We start from the raw sequence: 19,385 nt of genomic DNA, 5'->3' as shown, positions 1-19,385 counted from the left end.
ACGCTCCGCAGCGTTAACCGGGGCAGACCGCCGGGGTCGAACCGCGAATCTGCGCAACGAGCGGCGATCGCCCTCCCGCCGGGCCGCCGCCCCGACTCCCCGGTGGCGCGGCGGTCGTTCGTCCAAGATGGGCGGATCACGCGATAAGATCTTCAAACGGGACGCGCTACAAACGGGACGCGCTACAAACGGGACGCGCTATTGCCGCCGTCAAGTTTACGGTCGCAGTGCTCCTTATCGGCGCGGGGCCGAGCGGGCTGGCTCTGCATCTGGCCGCCGCGTCGTTCACCGGCCCGGCGGCGGCGGTAGCCGGGTTCACCGCCGAGGTTGCTCCGCGGGGTCTCGGTGAGAGCGCAGTGAGTGGCACCGTGGGGGGGGGGGCAGTGAGTGGCACCGTTGGGGGGGGGGGGGGCAGCCCAGTGGTAACACTCGGCCTGGGTTCCATTGCCGACTCGGGCGCGTTATCCCGCAGAGTTTGTGTGTTCTCTCTCTCTCCCGTAGCCAAATATATATTTATATAAAAGAGTCACAATGTAACCGGTATTGGCTGAAACTACATCGCAGTGCTTGTAAATTAACCACAGTGGCGAGATGTGAACTCCCTCGCCTGGTATGCAGGAGATAGCGGGTTCGATCTCAACCCTGATGCCTGCTGCTGTATATTTGGCGTTTGCATGTCTCTCTCTCTCTTTCTCCCTGTGGTCGCGTGGATTCTTCTCCGGATCGTCCGGTTTTTCCCTCCACATTTAGAAACGTGTGTTTTGCCGATATAAATTTCCACGTGATAAGCCACTTCGTTTAGCTATCATTTGTGGCCAGGTCGCTTGTGAAAAGAGCCACATAGCTCAGTAGGGCATTGCCTGGTGAAATAAAAAATTATTTAGTTTTATATTAGTTTCAACCAGCAAATTACTCAATTGGCATCACACAGCAACATCTCCCTCGACTGCGACAACTTGGCAGGACCCTCGTGAAAAGGAGACTCGGTGAGGCTTTCCTGCAGGGTCCTTCCCCCGCACCTCCGACGAGCACGATTGGCTACGTACGGTGCGAAAGAAGTTCAACATACGTGAACAAGCGCAGTAACATTGCCATCACTGTGACTGCTTTGCGTCGAATTCTATGAAGTGCAGTGAGGCAAGACCTGGGGGGCAGTCCGCCCCAGGTATTACAGTGCCCCCGTGACAAAATTTGGGTCACAATCTCTCGCTATCGCGTCTGTGCGTGCGTGGTTCTGGTGTTGTTTAGTCAACAACGAGCGGGCGGCTAAAGCACAGCAAGTTGCACAGTAGGGGGCACAGGTGATGCATCGGCAAGTAGTCTCGGTCATCTCAGTCAGTCGACCCGTGGCACCTGGGTCTGCCCCGTGACCTCCTGCCAGCGGGCGTTCGACACTTCACGTGGCCTTAACGTGCACATAGCCTGGCGCAAGCGCCGTGGTGACATCGCCGCCACTTAGTGGCGAATGGCGGCTGTTGTTGTTGTTATTGGTCTGTTGTCCTTCCCCGCACCTCCGATTGGCCTGGTTGGCTTCGTACGGTGCGATCGAAGTTCAACGTGCTTACGTGCGGGAGCACCCGGCCTCCTCCCTGCCCCTGTGCAGCTGTGCAGCGTCACGTGAAGAATAAAAATTCAATTTCAACAGTTCCACTGCTCGCTTCTTTGCTTTATCGTTGAAGGGGATTGGCAGTTCACCAAAAGCATTGGTCCAGGCGAGCCTCAGGCAAGCCCGAACCAGGCAAGCCCGAACCAATGCTTCTGAAATTGTGCACTGGCAGGAGTCCGTGTGGCTGGTGAGATGTGTAAACAATGACTTGGAGTTGGTTCACATGGAGGAACAGATGTGGGAAGGAGGCGAACCGTCTGCCCAGTTACTTTGTTGGCTTCTCCACACTCGAGACAGCCGTGATGGTTCGTTTGTGTTGTTAACTCCTGCTGCTCACATGAGCCACGTCAAGGCCTAGGATGCTCCTCTTCCGGTTACAGCCCCCGCAGAGCCAATGGTGGAAATTCCACATCGCTATGGCAGGCACGGCCAAGTCTCTATTGAGCTTCCGCGAGTGGCGTGGTATTGATTTTATTGCCCCCGGAGGGAGGAATGATGGGCCGAGCCGGCCTGCCCACCACAACCTAGGATTGAACTCGCGACCTTCCGCTCGCCGCCCGCTCCAACGCCGATCCGCCCGGGCCACGCGTTGGTTCACCGCGGTCGGTCCGTACGCGCGTGGGTGCAGCACTCGGTCCGTACGCGCGTGGGATCATCGCGCGTCCGTCCCGCGCTCGGTCCGCACGGGGTGAACACCAGCTGACCCCCGCTGTCCCCAGGTGACTTCGCGTCGAGAGCCCGGCCGCCCTCCGTGATTGCCACACCCGACTCAAGTCCAGCGTTTCGGACTTTGTCCCCGCGAGCCGCCTCGTGTTGTTCCTGCTGCTGCTGCTATCTGCTGCTGCTATCTGCGCTGTTATCTGCGCTGCTGTTATCTGCGCTGCTATCTGCTGGCCCGGTGCACGGGGCAGCTCAACACCGACCGTGTTGATAACCGGGCAGAGCGCTCCGTCTCCCTCCTTCCCACGTCCGCCCTCCACGTAAGTAAAGTAAAAAACAAAGCGGTTTCTATTTACAAGTCCCATCGCCCACGCGGTCTTCCTTCCCGCGAGTTCGTCATAGCGCCAGCTTTAGTTGAATTCGAGAAAAATTCTGAACCCCTTTCGACTTTTGGTGTCTCATCGGCAGGGTTGGGATTGCTTCAACCGATGCTGGAGAGCTGCCAGATGTTTATCGGCAAGCATGTGTGGCCGATGGGACGTGTGAAACAACTCTTTGAGTTTTTTTATGTGGAGAGGAAAGGTGAAGGATTTAAATTGTCCGCTCAATTATTGCGTTAATGATCATTTCCACAACTGCCACTAAACATCCGGCCGTTCACCAGCATCTGTTCAAGCAAGTCTGACTGCTGAAGAGACACTGCAAGTTGAAACGAGTCCAGAGTTTTTGCTTGTGTTGAACCAACGGTCTAAGCAGCCTGACTCTCCTGATGAGACACTGCATGTCCTCATGTCGAAACTGGGGAGACCCGGGTGGCGGATGGGAGGTGTACAAGTATAAACACGTGGTTTTTGCGGAGAGGCACACGCAACCGAAGGTTCGTCATCTCAAAACGTTCTTTGCTCTGTTCGTCGCACGGTTGCGGGCGGCGAGCGCCCTTTGCGTGCCGCACCGCCGGCGACGACGACGGGGGCCGCCGGCGGCTCTGGAGTCGTGTGCGGCTCTCGCGGAGTCACCGCCTTATCGGCGCCGCGCCGTTGCGGGTCACGCACGGCACCTGATAACGTTTGTGGCGTCTTGTAGGTGAACCCACGTGCGTGCGCGTGAGTTTACGTGACAAAGTCCATGTGAGTTTTAAGTTCACCCCGCTGGCGCTGGACGGGCACGGGGCGTGCCGGCACTCTGCGGAGGAGCGGCGCAGGAGGAGGACGGGACGCGTCGACCGCGGGAGACGTGCGCCGACAGGCACGGCACGCACGCAGCACGGACCGTGACAGGTGATTATTTAATAGGGAGGGAGTCATGGGTTTGTACGCGAGTCTATGGGTCTCGCTGTGAGTGCATGGGTCTGTGCGCGAGTCTATTCACATGCTGCTGCTGACACTCCCAGCGTGCCTCTGCCTCTACACCATCGCAGAGCGACTGCATCTTAACGACACGCTCTGATTTGTATGCCCCTTTATATTTGTTAGTCTTCATCCAGCAGCGGATAGAACATGGATTTGCGACCCGAGTTTCATTCCCAAACATGGCTAACGTCAGTGGCAAGTGATATCTGAAACTGCTCCTGGGCTTCCCCTAGATCAACTCGGCTGTAAATGAGTACCTGGTGTCGTGTGAAGTAAACATCAACACTGGGGAGACAAAGGCGGCACGGTGCCGGCCACACCGCCCGCTCGTACGTCGCAACGTCACTCGCCCCAACAGCCTCCGTGGACCACGTGCGGGGTCTCTGTCTGGGCGTGTGCCCGGCAGGCCCCGGTTTGCCGGCTCTTCCCCATGGCTCTCGGGGGCGTCCCGAACCCGGCCTACGAGCAGCAGGAGGAGGAGGAGGATGGGGGTCGTCGTGCCGCCGAGGAGCCTGCACCGGCCGAGGGGAAAAGCGGCCTCGCCGGCCCGGAAGGCGACGAAGCCGGGAGGAGGAGGAAGGAGGAGCGGGAGGAGGAGGAGGAGGCTGGCGAGGGTCCGTGTGGGTGGTGGCGTGTGAGGCCCTCTTGCCTGCAGGTCTGCAACAACCCCAAGGGCTACCTGCTGTTCTTCGGACTCATGTGCACCTTGCAGGGTGAGTGCCGCGAGAGGGTGGGGGCGGGCCCCCCCCTCTTTCTGTGTCTGTGTGTGGTGGTGTGTGTCTCTGTGTGAGTAACTGTGTGTCTGTGTGTGTGTCTATCTGTGTGTGTTTCTGTGTATATGTGCGTGCGTGTCTGTGTATCTTTGTCTTTGTGTATCTGTTTGTGTGTGTGTCTGTTTATTTATTTGTGTATCTGTGTGTGTCTGTGTGGAGCGGTAGTGTAGCGGTTAGCGCTACGCTGTGCTACGAACTCGGCGACACGGGTTTGATTCTCGCTCACGGCCAACACCAGTGGCGATTATCTGAACCGGTCTTGGTGGTGTTGGCCCTCCACCCCCTCGTGTGCTGTGCCAGCCTTCATAGGTTCTCGCTAACAGCACTTGCCCCAATAGTCTGTTGAGACTATACGGGGGAACTTTGTCTCTGCGTGCGAGTGGATGGCATGGGCAGTATCTCCCTATGCTATTCTTGCACGTGACGGTAGCAGCCATGTGGCCCAGTATCCCGATGCCAATGTCGAGGTCTCATGCTGCTGCTGCTTCTGCTGCTACGACGAGAGGGAGAGGGAGGGATTCAGCAGAGCGAGAGAGAGGGATGGGAAGGGCACAGCGACGTGGAATTCCCGCCGTGCCGGTGCCGCGTGCAGGCGCGGCGGTGAACGGGCTGGTGAACGTGAGCATCACGACCATCGAGCAGCGCTTCGACCTGCGCAGCTCGCTCACGGGGCTCGTGTCCGCGGGCTACGACATCGCCTTCTGCGTCTGCACGCTGCCCGTCACCTTCCTGGGCGGCCGCGGGCACAAGCCGCGCTGGCTGGCGCTGGGCGCCGTCGTCATGGGCGCCGGATCGCTCGTGTTCGCGCTGCCGCACTTCACGGCCGGGCCCTACCGGCTCGGCGACGAACGACTCGGTGGGTCGCTCGTGGGGGCGGGGGGAGGCGCCTGCCGCTGGGGGGTCTCCCCAGGAGCGGCGCTTCTCGGATTCGTGTCTCTGAGGGGTCGGCCGGATGATGATGATAATGACAATGATTGTGACGGTGACGACGATGATGATGACGACGACGACGATGACGACGATGATGATGACGACGATGATGATGACGATGATGATAATAATGTCGACTATGATGATGGCGATAATGATGACAATAGCGACGACGATGATGACGATGATGACGACAATGATGATAATGACAATGATGATGACGACAATGACGATAATGACGACAACGATGATGATGATAATGTCGATGATGACGATAGCGACGACGATGGCGACGACGATGCAGGACTGCATTTCCTACCGAGTCAAGCCAATTGAGCTAAGAAGTTTCTTTTTTAAGGGCGGCTCGGCCGGTAGACAGCGTCGAAGCATTCCACAATTACAGATTTAAAAAAAAACACCAATAACGATAGCAAACATGTTGTAAAGTTACATTCGTACTTAAACTTTAGTGATTTCAATAAGTCAATAAGTCAGTTTAAATAAGGAGAGCGATGGCAGAATGGAGATGCCAATAGACGAAGCGAGGTGGTTCCAACACTTCAGGGCAGCTACACGACGATGACGACGATGACGACGATGATGACGACGATGATAATGACGATCATGACGACTACGATGATGATGGCGATGACGATGATGATGGTGATGACGATGATGATGACGATGATCATGACGACGATGATGATAATGATGACGACGACGATGACGACGCCGCCGCTGGCGACTCACGGCGGCTCCACTCCGCGTCCCCAGAGACGTGCTCAGCGACGCGCAACTCCTCGTCGTGCCCCCCGCCCGGGGGGGGCGGCGATGCGGCCGCCCCCTCCCTCTCGGCGTACCTCTTCGTGTTCGTGCTGGGACAGCTGCTGCACGGCGCCGGCTGCACGCCGCTCTACACGCTCGGCACGGCCTTCATGGACGAGAGCGTCACGCAGGCCCAGTCCTCGCTCTACATTGGTGACTATCATCACACCTGCTGCCCCTGCTGCTACAGCTGCTGCTGCTGCCCGTGTTGCTGCTGCTGCCTCTGCTGCTACAGCTGCTGCCCGTGTTGCTGCTGCTGCTGCTACAGCTGCTCGCACATGGCTCCTGTTGCAACTCAACAGCATCGTTAGCAGCACTTGCCCCACGAGTGTGGCGACGGCTACAGGGGCTGCGGCCTCTCGCTTTGTCTCTGTGCTGCAGGCATCGCCTTCGGGATGTCCGCGCTGGGTCCGGCCATCGGCTACGTCGCCGGAGGGCAGCTGCTCAACATCTACATTGACGTGGACAGGAGCGGCAAGTGCGTCCCGTGGCCTCGCAGCACCGAGCGCACGGGTTCGAATCCGGACCCGGGTGCCTCTCTGTGTGGAGTTTGTGTGCTCTTGAAGCCTGTTCTGTAGGGAGTGAATGTGAGTGGGAGTGAGTGAGTGAGCGAGCGAGTGAGTGTGAGTGGGAGCGAGTGAGTGAGAGTGCGCGTGTGGAGGTCTCTCTCCCTCTGTTCTGCATGGGTTTCCTCCGGGTTCTCCAGTTCTCCCCTGGCATAGCTAAGACAAAGATCCCCCCATGTAGCCTTAACAGACTGTAGGGGCAAGTGCTGTTAGCGAGCACCTATAAAGGCCGGCACGGCACACGAGGGGGTGGGTGGCCAGCACCACGCCCATACCGTCTTTGTCTCCCTAGTGGCGATATTTACACATCGCACACGGTACTCATTTGAGGCTGAGTCGACCTATGGGAGGCCCAGGACCGGTTCAGATAATCGTCACTGGTGTTGACCGTGAGTGGGAATCGAACCCGGCTCGCCAGGTTCGTAGCGCAGCGCTAACCGCTACACGCTCCCCACCATAGCTCAATACAGACACACTGACACACACAGACACACACACAGGAGATGCACACACAGGAGACACACACACGTGTACACACACACACACTCTGTTTAACCGGTATTGGCCAAACAAACATTCCAGTGCTGAAAAGTATGTGTGTCTCTGTGTGTCTCTGTATCTCCTCATGTGTGTATCCCATTGTGTCTCTGTGTCTGTGTGTGTCTCCGTGCATCTCTGTGTCTGTGTGTCTCCGTGCGTCTCTGTGTCTGTGTGTCTCCATGCGTCTCTGTGTCTGTGTGTGTCTCCGTGCGTCTCTGTGTCTGTGTGTGTCTCCGTGCGTCTCCCCGTGCGTGCCCGCGTCGGCAGCGCCCCGCTGAGCCCCAGCGACTCGCGCTGGCTTGGCGCCTGGTGGATCGGCTTCATCGTCGCGTGCCTCCTCTCCTGGGCCATCGCTGTACCGCTCTTCGCGTTCCCGCGCTCCCTGCCAGGTCTCGAGCGCGCAGAGCTCCCCCGTGCACCCGCGGGGCGAGCGCACGAGCGGGCAGAGCTCCCCCGTGCGGCCGCCTCCCACCCGCGTGGCGAGCGCACGCCTACGACGGCGGGCGCGGCGCACGAGCGGGGGGCGGGCGGTCGGCGAAAGGCCGGGCCGCCCTTGTCTCCCAGGTGCCGACGTTTACACGCCGCACCCGGCACGTGTAGGAGGCTCGGTCCGTCTTGGGGGATATCCCGAGGCCGGTTCAGATATTCGTCACCGTCGTCGGCTGAGCAGGGATCGAACTCGGATCGCCACCGCTCCCCACGTGACCACGTGACCACGTGACCAACGCTTGCGTGGAGACGCACGTCCGCGGGTGTGCGTGTTCTGTGAGTGAGAGGGCGAATCGGTGAGTGGGGGTGAGTGAGAGTGCTGTTGTGACCTGCAGCGAGTGGATGAGTGAGTGAATGATTGAGGGAGCGGATGAGTGAGCAAGTGGATGAGAGAGTAGGAGGGTGTGTGTTGTTGTTGATGAGACCTGCAGTGTGGTGGTGTTTGAACAAAGTGCGGTGGTGGTGGTGGTGGTGGTGCTGGTGGTGCTGGTTGTGGTGGATGAGACGACACAGTCAGTGTCTGGTAGAGTCGCGGGAGAAGAAATGAACGAGTGGATTTCACAGGAACAGTGACCACGGGAGTAGCGGTAAAGGAATGAGCGAGTGGATGACAGGGTTGGTGGATGAATGAGCGAGTGGGTGAGCGTGGGTGAGTGTGGGTGAGTGTGGGTGAGAGTGGGTGAGCGTGGGTGAGTGCGCGCCGTGCCGGCCTTCGTAGGTGCTTGCTAATGGCACTCACTCCAACCTTCTACCTGGACTTTGTTTTTATGTGCATGCGTGTGTCTGTGCTTGTGTGCGTGTGTGCGTGTCTGTGCATGTGTGCGCGTCTGTGCGTGTGTGCGCGTGTGTGTGTGTCTGTATGTGTTGGTGCCCCCAGGCTCGGCGAGGCTGCGTGCGCGCTATGTCTCCCAGGCGCACCAGGACGGCAGCGAGGAGGTGACGGCACGCGCCGGCTTCGGCTCCGGCTGGCGCGACTTCCCCACCGCCTTCAAGGTGCCTCCCTCACCCGCCCCCCTCCCTCCCTCCCCTCTCCTCCCTCCCTCCCCTCTCCTCCCTCCCTTCCTCCCTCTCCTTCCTCTCTCATCCCTTCCTCCCTCTCCTTCCCCCCGATCATCCCTTCCTCCCCTCTCTCTCGCGGTGTTCATGTGTGTGTGTGTGTTCATGTGTGTGTGTTCGTGTGTGTGTATGTTTATGTGTGTGTTCGTGCCAGCTGCTGGTGAAGAACGCGGTGTTCATGTGTGTGTTCATGTGTGTGTGTTAATGTGTGTGTGCTCATGTGTGTGTGCTCGTGTGTGTGCATGCCAGCTGCTGGTGAAGAACGCGGTGTTCATGTGCGTGACGGTGGCCGGCTCCACCGAGGGCCTCGTGGTCGCTGGGTTCATCACCTTCATGCCCAAGTTCATCGAGAACCAGTTCGGCCAGACGTCCTCCTTCGCAGCGCTGCTTGGAGGTAGCGCTCTGCCATTCTTATTGCATCGTCGTCATCGTCGTCATCGTCGTCATCGTCGTCATCGTCATCATCATCGTCGTCATCATCATCGTCATCCTCGTCATCATCATCGTCGTCGTCATCATCGTCATCATCGTCGTCATCATCGTCATCATCGTCGTCATCGTCGTCATCGTCATCATCATCGTCGTCGTCATCATCGTCGTCATCATCGTCATCATCGTCGTCATCGTCATCCTCGTCATCATCATCGTTGTCGTCATCATCGTCATCATCGTCGTCATCATCGTCGTCATCGTCGTCATCGTCGTCATCGTCATCATCATCGTCGTCATCATCATCGTCATCATCATCATCGTCGTCATCGTCATCATCATCGTCGTCGTCATCATCGTCATCGTCGTCGTCATCATCATCGTCATCCTCGTCATCATCATCGTCGTCATCATCGTCATCATCGTCATCATCATCGTCGTCGTCGTCATCATCGTCATCATCATCGTCGTCATCATCATCGTCATCATCATCATCATCGTTGTCGTCATCGTTATCGTCATCGTCATCATCATCGTCATTGTCTTCATCGTCGAGTTTGTTCACTGTAGAGTTTGTTCCGTGCAGAGTTTGTTTGCTCTCCCCTGGTTCTGCATGGGTTTCCTCCGGGTTCTCCGGTTTCTTCCCGTAGCTAAACTCACACCCGCAATGTCACCGCCCACATATCCCAATGCTGTACAATGACCTGCAAATTACTCCATCGCAATCGCACAGCAGCAGCAGCAGCATCGCCCCCTACTGCGTCTGAGACTCCGTGAAGCTCACCTGGGTGGCGCAGTGGACATAACGGTGCGCCGTGCCCCCCCCCCCTGTGCCCGCCCCCCCCGTGCCCACCATACCCCCACCGTGCCCCCGCCGTGCCCCCCCCCGTGCTCCCGCCATGCCCCCACCGTGCCCCCGCCGTGCGCCCCCCCCCGTGCCCGCCCCCCGCTAGGCTTGGTGAGCATACCGGGGGCGGTGGTGGGTCAGGTCCTGGGGGGCCTCCTGGTCAGCAAGCTCCACCTGTCGTGCCGCCGGACGCTGCTGCTGGCGTCCGGCTCCTCGTTGGCTTCGCTGGCGCTCTGCGCCGTCTTCTACTTTGCGAGCTGCGAGAACGCGCCCTTCGCCGGGGTCACGCAGCCCTACAACGGGTACGCACGCACGCTTGGGTACGCACGCACGCTTGGGTACGCACGCACGCTTGGGTACGCACGCACGCGCGGGTACACACGCTTGGGTACACGCGCACACACGGGTCCTGCCGCCCCAATGACCTGAGCGAGCGAGCGACCAAGCGACTGAGCGGTTGAGCGAGGAACCGAGCGAGCGGCGGCGCTGTGCCCCAGGTCTGGCGAGGCGCTGCTGATGCTGGAGGCCGAGTGCAACGCGCCCTGCGGCTGCGAGCGTTCGCTCTTCGCGCCGGTCTGCACCGACGACGGAGTGCAGTTCTTCTCCGCCTGCTACGCGGGCTGCACCACCAGCATCCCACAGGTGCCACGCTCGGCGCATTCCGCCCCGGCACGCCACTGCGCCTGGCGTGCCGGTTCTCACTCGCCGGTCGCCGCGTCGCCTGCCGCGGCCTACGACGAGAGGGAAGACTGGATGCGGTGTGCCGGGCTCTGAAATGATTTCGGGGTCGCGGACTCGGTTGAGGTTAATCCCCCATCTCGATGCCTGTTTGTAGCCAGAGGAATTAAAAAATTCAAGCGCAACCTGCACAGGACCCAACGGAAGCGCGTCCGCCGCTTTCTGCAGGTATCCGCGGTTCGAATCTGACAGGAAAGCCCCGGTTATTAACTGCGGCGGTGCGTTCACCGTGAAGCGGGAAACTACGCGCCGTCCGCTTCGCTCACAGTGGACGTCAAAGTTTCCCGCGACGTCGATCCGAGACGCAGCGGCCGTTGAGCGCCGGGCATCACGGGAGAAAATTTCGCCAAATTTCTGAAAGGTTACGGCGCCGGTCACTCAATTTGGAAAGCACAAGAGAGCAGCAACGCGCCCCCCCCCCCACCTTGAGTGTGGAACAACTGCAGAGGCTGCGAGCGCGTAAAACATGGCCACGCGGATACCGCACACGCACACCGACTCGAGCGTTGTAAGATACACAAACTCTCCGACTGTAGCTCGGTCGTCAAATCGCAGACGTGTAACTGTGCTCTCGCTCAAGGCACGGAGCGCCCTCCCCGGACTCGCCACACTACACCACCGGCGGTGTCGTGTTTGGCCAATACCTATGACGTTGCACAGGGGTTTATTTTAGCCTTGGGGGGAAGCCGGAGAACTCGGAGGAGACCCGTACGGAACAGGGAAGAGAGAACACGTTCTCACCCACTCACTCACTCGCACAAAGACAAAGATCCCCCGTATAGTCTCAGCAGACTGTTGGGGCAAGTGCTGTGAGCGAGCATCTATGAAGGCCGGAACGGCACACGAGGGGGTGGGTTGCCAGCACCACGCCCGGCCGCCTTTGTCTCCCTATTGGCAATGCTTACACCGCACTCGGTAATAATTTGCCACTGAGTCTACCTAGGGGAGGTTCATGACCAGTTCAGATAAATGTCTCTGGTATTTGCCGTGAGCGGGAATTGAACTCGGTCGCTGGGTTCGTAGCGCAGCGTAGCGCTAACCACTACACTACCGCTCCACACACTCACACACTGTCTCATCCACACGCTCTCTCACTCACGCACACTCTCTCACACACACACTCTCTCTCACACACTCTCACTCACACACACACTCTCTCACACACACACCCTCTCATCCACACACTCTCTCACTCATGCACACTCTCACTTACACACACACTCTCTCACTCACACACTCCAATATCAACACCAACACCTGCCATTGACCACTAAGTGATGGTGACGTCACCACTGCAACGTCGCCGGCCGTGCTGCTGCTAATGATGGTGATGTTGATGGTGATGTTGATGGTGATGTTGATGGTGATGGTGATGTTGATGGTGATGTTGATGGTGATGTTGATGGTGATGTTGATGGTGATGTTGATGGTGATGTTGATGGTGATGTTGATGGTGATGTTGATGGTGATGTTGATGGAGATATTGATGGTGATGTTGATGGTGATGTTGATGGTGATGTTGATGGTGATGTTGATGGTGATGTTGATGGAGATATTGATGGTGATGTTGATGGTGATGTTGATGGTGATGTTGATGGTGATGTTGATGGTGACTGGCTGGCTGCAGGGTTTTGCGAACTGCTCTTGTGTCGGGCTGGGAGGAGAAGGCCCCAGCGTGGGCCCCAGCGTGGAGCAGGGGAAGTGCGGCTCGACGTGCACCAACATGCCTCTTTTCCTCGGCATCTTCCTCCTCGTCATCATCTTCACCTTCATCTCCAACACGCCCGCCATCAACATCACGCTGCGGTGAGCTCAGTGCAGCAACAACACTGCCGCCACCACCACTACTACCACCACCACTACCACCACCGCCACCACTTCCACCACTACCACCACCACTACCACCACCAACTACCACCACCAACTACCACCACCAACTAACACCACTACCACCACCACTTCCACCACTACCACTACCACCACCACCAACCACCACCAAACCACCACCACCACCGCCGCCATGGAGAGATGGATATTCTCCACCGAGTGCCGTGTGGTGTTGAGTGCAGGAGAGTTTGGCCTTGAACGACGCCCAATGTCTGCTGCGTGGGAGGAGCGGTGGGGTAGCGGTTAGTGCTACGAACCCGATGACCCTCACGGCCACCAACACCAGTGACGATTATATTATCCGATCCGGTCCTGGACCTCCCCTAGGTCGACTCAACCTCAAATGAGTACCTGGTGCGGTGTGTAAACATCGCCGGGCGTGGTGCTGGCCACCCACCCCCTCGTGTGCCGTGCCAGCCTTCATAGGTGCTCGCTAACAGCACTTGTCCCTACAGTCTGTTAAGGCTACACGGGGGATCTTTGTCTTTGTGTGGCGCAGGTGTGTCCCGGCGAGCCAGCGCTCGTTTGCTCTGGGCGTGCAGTGGCTCTTCATCCGCGCGCTGGGTAATGTTGCCCTCCGCCCTCCCCTCCTCACGGGGTCTCACGGGGTCGCGACCCACACCGCCGCCCCCACCGGCACCGCCGCCCCCACCCCGCCTCCACTACCGCCACCACCGGCACCGCCGCGGTTTCTTGTTTCGGCGCGGTTACTGAGCCAGAGTTGCCCAAAGGCTCAAAACCCCAAAACCCCAAGCGGCCAGCAACAAACAGCACCGTCAGAGTTGTAACCGGCACGGTGGCGGTAGAACCAGCGGCTCGCAATAGGAAGGTTGCGAGTTCTCATCCTGGTTGGCGGGGGGGGGTGACTCAGTCCGTTACCTTCACGTAATTCAGTTTAATACTGACAGTCGATTGCTGGCTGTCTGGCTGTGTGATTGGCAGGCTAGTTTCACGTGCTGTGGCACGGTGACGCCGTGCCGATGACGTCATGGCGCCTACTTAAGCACTCGGATCAGGAAGGAGCATTCACGCTCCGGCGAAACGTCGGACTAAACAGTCGAAATGCTGCTTTGGTTATCAATATCCCTCCTCTTCCTCGACTTTTGCTGATAAATCAATTTGCATATTTGCCCATCACGTGACGACTTTATTTGATTGTCACTGGCAAGTGGCGGAGGGTTAGAGTTAAACGACCTAAACGCGACGATCCGACCCAAGAGAAATGAATGACGGATCACCATCACATTGACGATTATCATCGCGAATGTGCGTTCTCTTCGTTTGTTGCACCCGTCGAAGGCACCATCCCCGGGCCGATCCTCTTCGGAGTGATCATCGACAAGACGTGCATCCTGTGGAGCGAGAAGCCGTGCGGGGAGCGCGGCGCGTGCTGGACGTACGACAACCCCACCATGTCGCTGCTGCTGCTCGCCATCGGTACGTCGTCGCGTGGCGGCCCCACGCCATGGACGGCCTCAGGGCCCGGGTCAAACCGCGCCACGTGGGCATCCCCCCCCCCCCCCCCCCCCCTGACGCCTTCAAACTAAACCGGAAATATTACATCTGACGTCGAAGCGAGGGGCCCCCCAAAGCACGTGACCCGGGGTGGTCGCCCCGATTCGCCGTAACTCCTAGGGGCGGCTCTGCTGGCCATCGGTCAAAGCATCGCGTGGCGCTTTCAGATGCGTTTCTGTGGCCGTCTGGAACACTCTTCTGATGTTAGGAAGCCACTTGAGCTATGCACTTTTAAGTTTCGATTGAAAACTAATTTCTTGACAACAGCTTTTTGTGCTTAGTTTGTTGTCCTTCCGCCGCACCTCCGTTTAGCGCGATTGGCTACATACGGCGCGAAAGAAGTCTAAACATGCTGTACATGATTGCCAGGGATGCGCCGCAGGCACACGGCTAGCGCTGGCGGAGCGCTGGGCTCGCCCGCTTTGCCACACGGTGGCGGTTCCGCGTCGCCAGGTTCCGGACAGAGCTGGCAACCCACCCACGCGGTGTGACCGGGATTTGGGTCAAAACATCCCCAATGCTGAAACATTCCCCGCACATCACACAGTTGGGATGAGGCAAAGACTCCCCAACAGACTGTGTTCGATGCATCATTAGCGTTGGGCTGGCGATTCAGTGTCAGGGCGAGCGTTGGGCATGAGTGCCGCGGTGCGGGAAGAGGAATGCTCACGGGGGTTTGGTGTAGAGGTGGAATTGAAAGGTAAAGATTTGTACGCACACAAGCAATGGAGAGGGATTCTGGTATTTTTATTTACTTGATAAGTTAAAATATTTAACATGAATAGTTCCTTTAGATGGAACGTCTCGTGTGCAAGGCTGTCCTGGTGTCAAGTGACACAGAGCAAACACGTAATTGTGCACGCAGACAAAAGACAAAGATCCCCCAGTAGTGTAGCCTTAACAGACTGTTGGGGCAAGTGCTGTTTGCGAGCAGCACCTATGAAGGCCGGCTCTGTGGCACGGGAGGGGGTGGGTGGCCAGCACCACGCACGCACTCCATGGCAGCAACTTCGGCCCTTCTGTGAAAACCTGAAAGTGCGTTTTGAGACTCGGCAATAATGAAAGAATATTGTCGTCAGCTCGCAACGCTGCGGCAGTCCTCACCCCTCGCTCGCGTAGAGGGGCGGCGACGTCCCCGCGGTGCGAGCGGCAACCGCAGTCACGAGCGGGAAGGCAGCAGCAGCACCAGCAGCAGCAGCAGGCGCCACATTTCCCCACCCCCCCCCCCCAAAGGTCTGCGGTCCTCTATATATGAAGGTGTTATTGGCCAATTAATGAGTGTTTACACGTGGGGCGAAATGCACACGTGTAAGGGGGCAACACTCTATCCCATAGACCAAACATTACTGTACCAATTAACACGGTTGGCTACGTACGGTGCGAAAGAAGTTCAACACACGTACGCACGGCTCCTCCTCGATGCCCACGGGAATGGAGTTTAACAACATCTCTGCGTGATCCACCAACCTTCGAGGCTTTCACTGCGGAACACCGACTCTTGAGTCTTCGGATTGCGTCGCGCCTTGCTCGGCGCAACGTCCCACGCTCCGCTCCGCGCGCAGTTCGCTCCCTGGAGAAGCTCCTCGCAGCGCGTGGGACGTGGGGAACGTCGTCGGGATCATCGGGAATGTCGTTGGGAACGTTGTCCGGGACGTGGGGAACGTCGTCGGGAACGTCGTCGGGAACGTCACGCCGAGCGGCGGCGCTACCCCTGACGTGTTGACGCGCGACCTTTCCCTCCCCGGGCGTGCGCGTGTCCCACGTGCGCGTGTCCCACGTGCGCGTGTCCCACGTGCGCGTGTCCCACGTGCGCGTGTCCCGCGTGCGCGGCCGCGTGCGCGTGTCCCGCGTGCGCGTGTCCCGCGTGCGCGTGTCCCGCGTGCGCGTGTCCCGCGTGCGCGTGTCCCGCGTGCGCGTGTCCCGCGTGCGCGTGTCCCACGTGCGCGTGTCCCACGTGCGCGTGTCCCACGTGCGCGTGTCCCGCGTGCGCGTGTCCCGCGTGCGCGTGTCCCACGTGCGCGTGTCCCACGTGCGCGTGTCCCACGTGCGCGTGTCCCGCGTGCGCGTGTCCCGCGTGCGCGTGTCCCACGTGCGCGTGTCCCGCGTGCGCGTGTCCCGCAGGCGCGTGCTGCAAGGTGGTGACCATCGTCTTCTTCCTGGTGGCCTTCTTCGTGTACAAGGGGCCGGCGAAAACGGCCGCCCCGGCGGACGGCGCAGATCCCCTGGACTCGTCGCACCTCCCGGACCCCGCGGCCAGCTCGCTGGACAGCGGCTACAGCGACGTCCCCTCGTGCATCGAGAGCAAGCAGCTCTAGCGACGCTTCGTCATCGTCGTCATCGGCCGTGGTCTGTCCGCCGCCGGATGCGATGTATCGAGCAAGTTGACCTCTGAGCGAACCGCCGTAGCAGATTCTGACGGGGACAGCTGCCGCTGGGGGGGATCCTCTTGGCTCGGCCGCAGCAGGGCAATCGGAACGCTCGAGATGGGATGTTGAAGCACGCTGCTGTGAGGTGACGAGGATTTCAAGCCGGCGCCACTAACGACCAAAGATGTCACGCCACCCCGCCCGCCCGTCCCGCGCTGCTCGTTAGGGATGCGCTGCTCGTTAGGGATGTGCTGCTCTTTAGGGATGCCGTGACGCCATCAGCAGGAGTTAGGCCGTGCCGGCGTCGCGGTGCCAATTTGAAAACGCGACACCGCAAATGTGCCCGCTTGCAATTACACGCGTGGCCCATCGTCACGAGCTGTGGCGAAAACTTGGCAGGACCCTCCTGCAAAACGGTCATGAGACTCGGTGAGGCTGTCCTGGGTAAACAAACGGAACATGAAGCAGTCTCCCTCTTTAACCCCCTTCCGTTCATCTCTTAAAGCCTCACCTCTTCTCTATTGCCCATTCCCTTCCCTCTCCTCGCCCCTCCGACCCCCCCTACAGCCCTTCCGTGACCCCACGTGCCCTCCTCTTGTTACGGTCACTCCTTCCTCGGCCCTTGCACTGCCCTTGTTACCGCTTGTAGAACCATGTCATCGGGCACCTTGAGCTAAGGCGCTCTATAAATACAAAGTAAGATCATATGATAATACAAATAAAACATGCAAATCCTCATCCGAACCTCATATGCCCCGCATTGCTGATCTGCCATCGTTGTATAGATTCGCGTTTGGACGTCATCCCCGGCCTCTGCACACAGACAGTCGACAATTACGTGGCCTCTTAATATTTGAATATTGACACTGCACTTTTTTTTTACCAGCTCCATGTATTATGATTATTGCTACACTTGCATCACCCAGGAGATCCTCACCGAGTCTCAAGACTACTTTTCAGGAGGGTCCTGCCAGGTGTTCGCAGTCGGGGACGATGCCACCGCTTGCTACCGCTTGCTGCCGTGTGTGAACCCAATCGAGTAACTTGCAGGCGATTTGTCAGCATTGGGAGATCCCGGAGGGAACCCACGCAGACCAGGGGGCTGGGGAGCGAGAGACGGAGGAGGACATACAGACTCCACGCAGAGAGGCGCCCGGGTTGGGGATCTCACCCAGCCCCTCCTGGCTGTGAGGCACGAGCGTCACCCCCGCACTCCCCCCCCCGCCACAGGGTCTAAAGCAAGCATTGGTTGATTGAAGTGTAAATCTAGTTTTAAGTTTTTGTAACTACAGGGATCCATACTTTTGGTTCTTTCGGTAAAGTCACGTAGGTATAAAATCAAATAAATAAAATCACGACGTTTCGGGCGCAACACAAGCGGCCGTCATCAGGTGGGACAACCACAGCAATAAACAATTGCTGAAGTGTTTCTTGCTGTGGTTGTGTTGCGCCCGAAACATCGTGTCCGGATCTCAATGTCACCGTGGTCCCACCCATCTCTACCTCATCCGCCTCCCGGTGACAGCGACCACACCGTGCTGCCCTGATCTGTTCCCACCCTACAAGTCGCTCACCCGATCCTTTCATGACCCCCCCCCCCCCCCCCCAGCGGTCTCCTCTGCGGTGCGCCAGGAACCAGAGAGCTCACGGCAACGTTTTTGCTTGGTGGCATTGAATAAAATCTCTCGTTCTCTCTCTCTGGCCTGCGCGAATGTCATGGAAGCCACCGCAGCCGCCAACGCTCATTGGTTAGCGCCAACAAAGGTGACAAATGGACGCGTCGTTTTTACACATCCCACCAGCGACGCGGCCTTCCTTCTGGGGGGCGCCCAATTGCGGCGGCGTTGGCTTCCAGGCAAGCGCAACTCGGGGTCCGGTTTCGACGTTCGCTCTACGCTAACGTTGACGTGTGTGCGCGTGTCCACTTGGGAAGCGGTTTCGTGTGATTTGAGAAACATAAATGAGTGTGTGCGTGTTGTCACGGAGTTCTGCGGACGCGTGTCCACTGCGCGCGACGCTCGCGTAGAAAGTCACCGCCGCTGAAGAGAGGCTCGCTACCGTTGAGGTTTAATAAAAGCAGAATTTTGTAAAGTTCTCGTGGCGTTTTGTGCATCGTCGTTCGTGTCGTACTCGCAGTGGTGCGATGCATCATCATGAATATGGTCGTCGCTGCGTGATCGCGCGTCGAATCGGAATCCGCATTTAGACCGGAGGAGGAATCCGATGAGATATGAAGCTTTTTTCCAGCAGTTTTATGAACTCGGCCCATTGCCCCGGAGCTCCCGGAGCGCTGGTGCGGCGGTCTGCAGCGGCACTTCCACCGCGCTTGCGATCCCGAGTTCGCCGATTCCACTTCGTCTGCCGGTGCCGCGGCAGGGGCAGTAGCAGCAGCTGAGTCTGCGGGGAAAGTTCCTCAAATCGCCCTCCACCGCCGCCGCCACCGCCCTCTGCCTGCGTCCGTGTGTTCGCCGCAGTCGCTGGGCAGGTTGCGTGTGGTGGGGTAAAGTGTGCGTCCTCCCGCCTCTTCAATCGCGCCTGGCCACCGTGAAAGAGGAGGCCAAATTCCCTTTGTGGTTTTGCTCCGGTGGAGGCCCACCGGCCGGTCGATAAATACATGACGTGAACGCGAGTGAGCATTTGGGGGGCCGCGCATTTAGCCGGTTGTCGGACTGCGCCGTGATCCCGGCGACAGGAGTTGGATCTCCCAGCCAGGGACATGATCATGATGAGAGAGAGATGATGATGATGAGGGAGATGATGATGAGAGGGAGATGATGATGATGGTGAGAGGGAGATGATGAGAAGGGAG

General features: G+C 58.5%; 1 protein-coding gene across 3 annotated transcripts; it reads left to right on the top strand.

Moving 5' to 3' along the window:
• Positions 1–95: 95 nt before the first annotated feature.
• LOC133354199 (solute carrier organic anion transporter family member 4C1-like) lies at positions 96–18,667 on the top strand. Of its 3 annotated transcripts, none has more exons than XM_061570850.1 (15): positions 96–345; positions 2,326–3,543; positions 4,022–4,328; positions 4,981–5,244; positions 6,093–6,296; positions 6,525–6,621; positions 7,517–7,638; positions 8,616–8,731; positions 9,044–9,188; positions 10,177–10,372; positions 10,568–10,712; positions 12,436–12,614; positions 13,195–13,259; positions 13,995–14,132; positions 16,391–18,667. In XM_061570850.1, exons 3-15 carry the CDS (start codon positions 4,046–4,048, stop codon positions 16,600–16,602), a joined length of 2,166 nt encoding a protein of 721 aa, XP_061426834.1. In that variant the 5' UTR covers positions 96–345; positions 2,326–3,543; positions 4,022–4,045; the 3' UTR covers positions 16,603–18,667. The 3 variants fall into 3 exon arrangements, with proteins under 3 accessions (XP_061426834.1, XP_061426835.1, XP_061426837.1); XM_061570851.1 differs by lacking the exon at positions 96–345 and having other exon boundaries at positions 407–2,586; positions 3,350–3,543; XM_061570853.1 differs by lacking the exon at positions 96–345 and having other exon boundaries at positions 407–3,543; positions 16,332–18,667.
• The last annotated feature ends 718 nt before the right edge of the window (positions 18,668–19,385 follow it).

Source organism: Lethenteron reissneri, chromosome 46 (genome assembly GCF_015708825.2).
Source record: "Lethenteron reissneri isolate LAM-NWPU_2019-01 chromosome 46, ASM1570882v1, whole genome shotgun sequence".
NCBI classification, from domain to species: domain Eukaryota; kingdom Metazoa; phylum Chordata; class Hyperoartia; order Petromyzontiformes; family Petromyzontidae; genus Lethenteron; species Lethenteron reissneri.
Note: the sequence above shows the minus strand (reverse complement) of the source record. Positions and strands in the feature narration are given on the sequence as shown.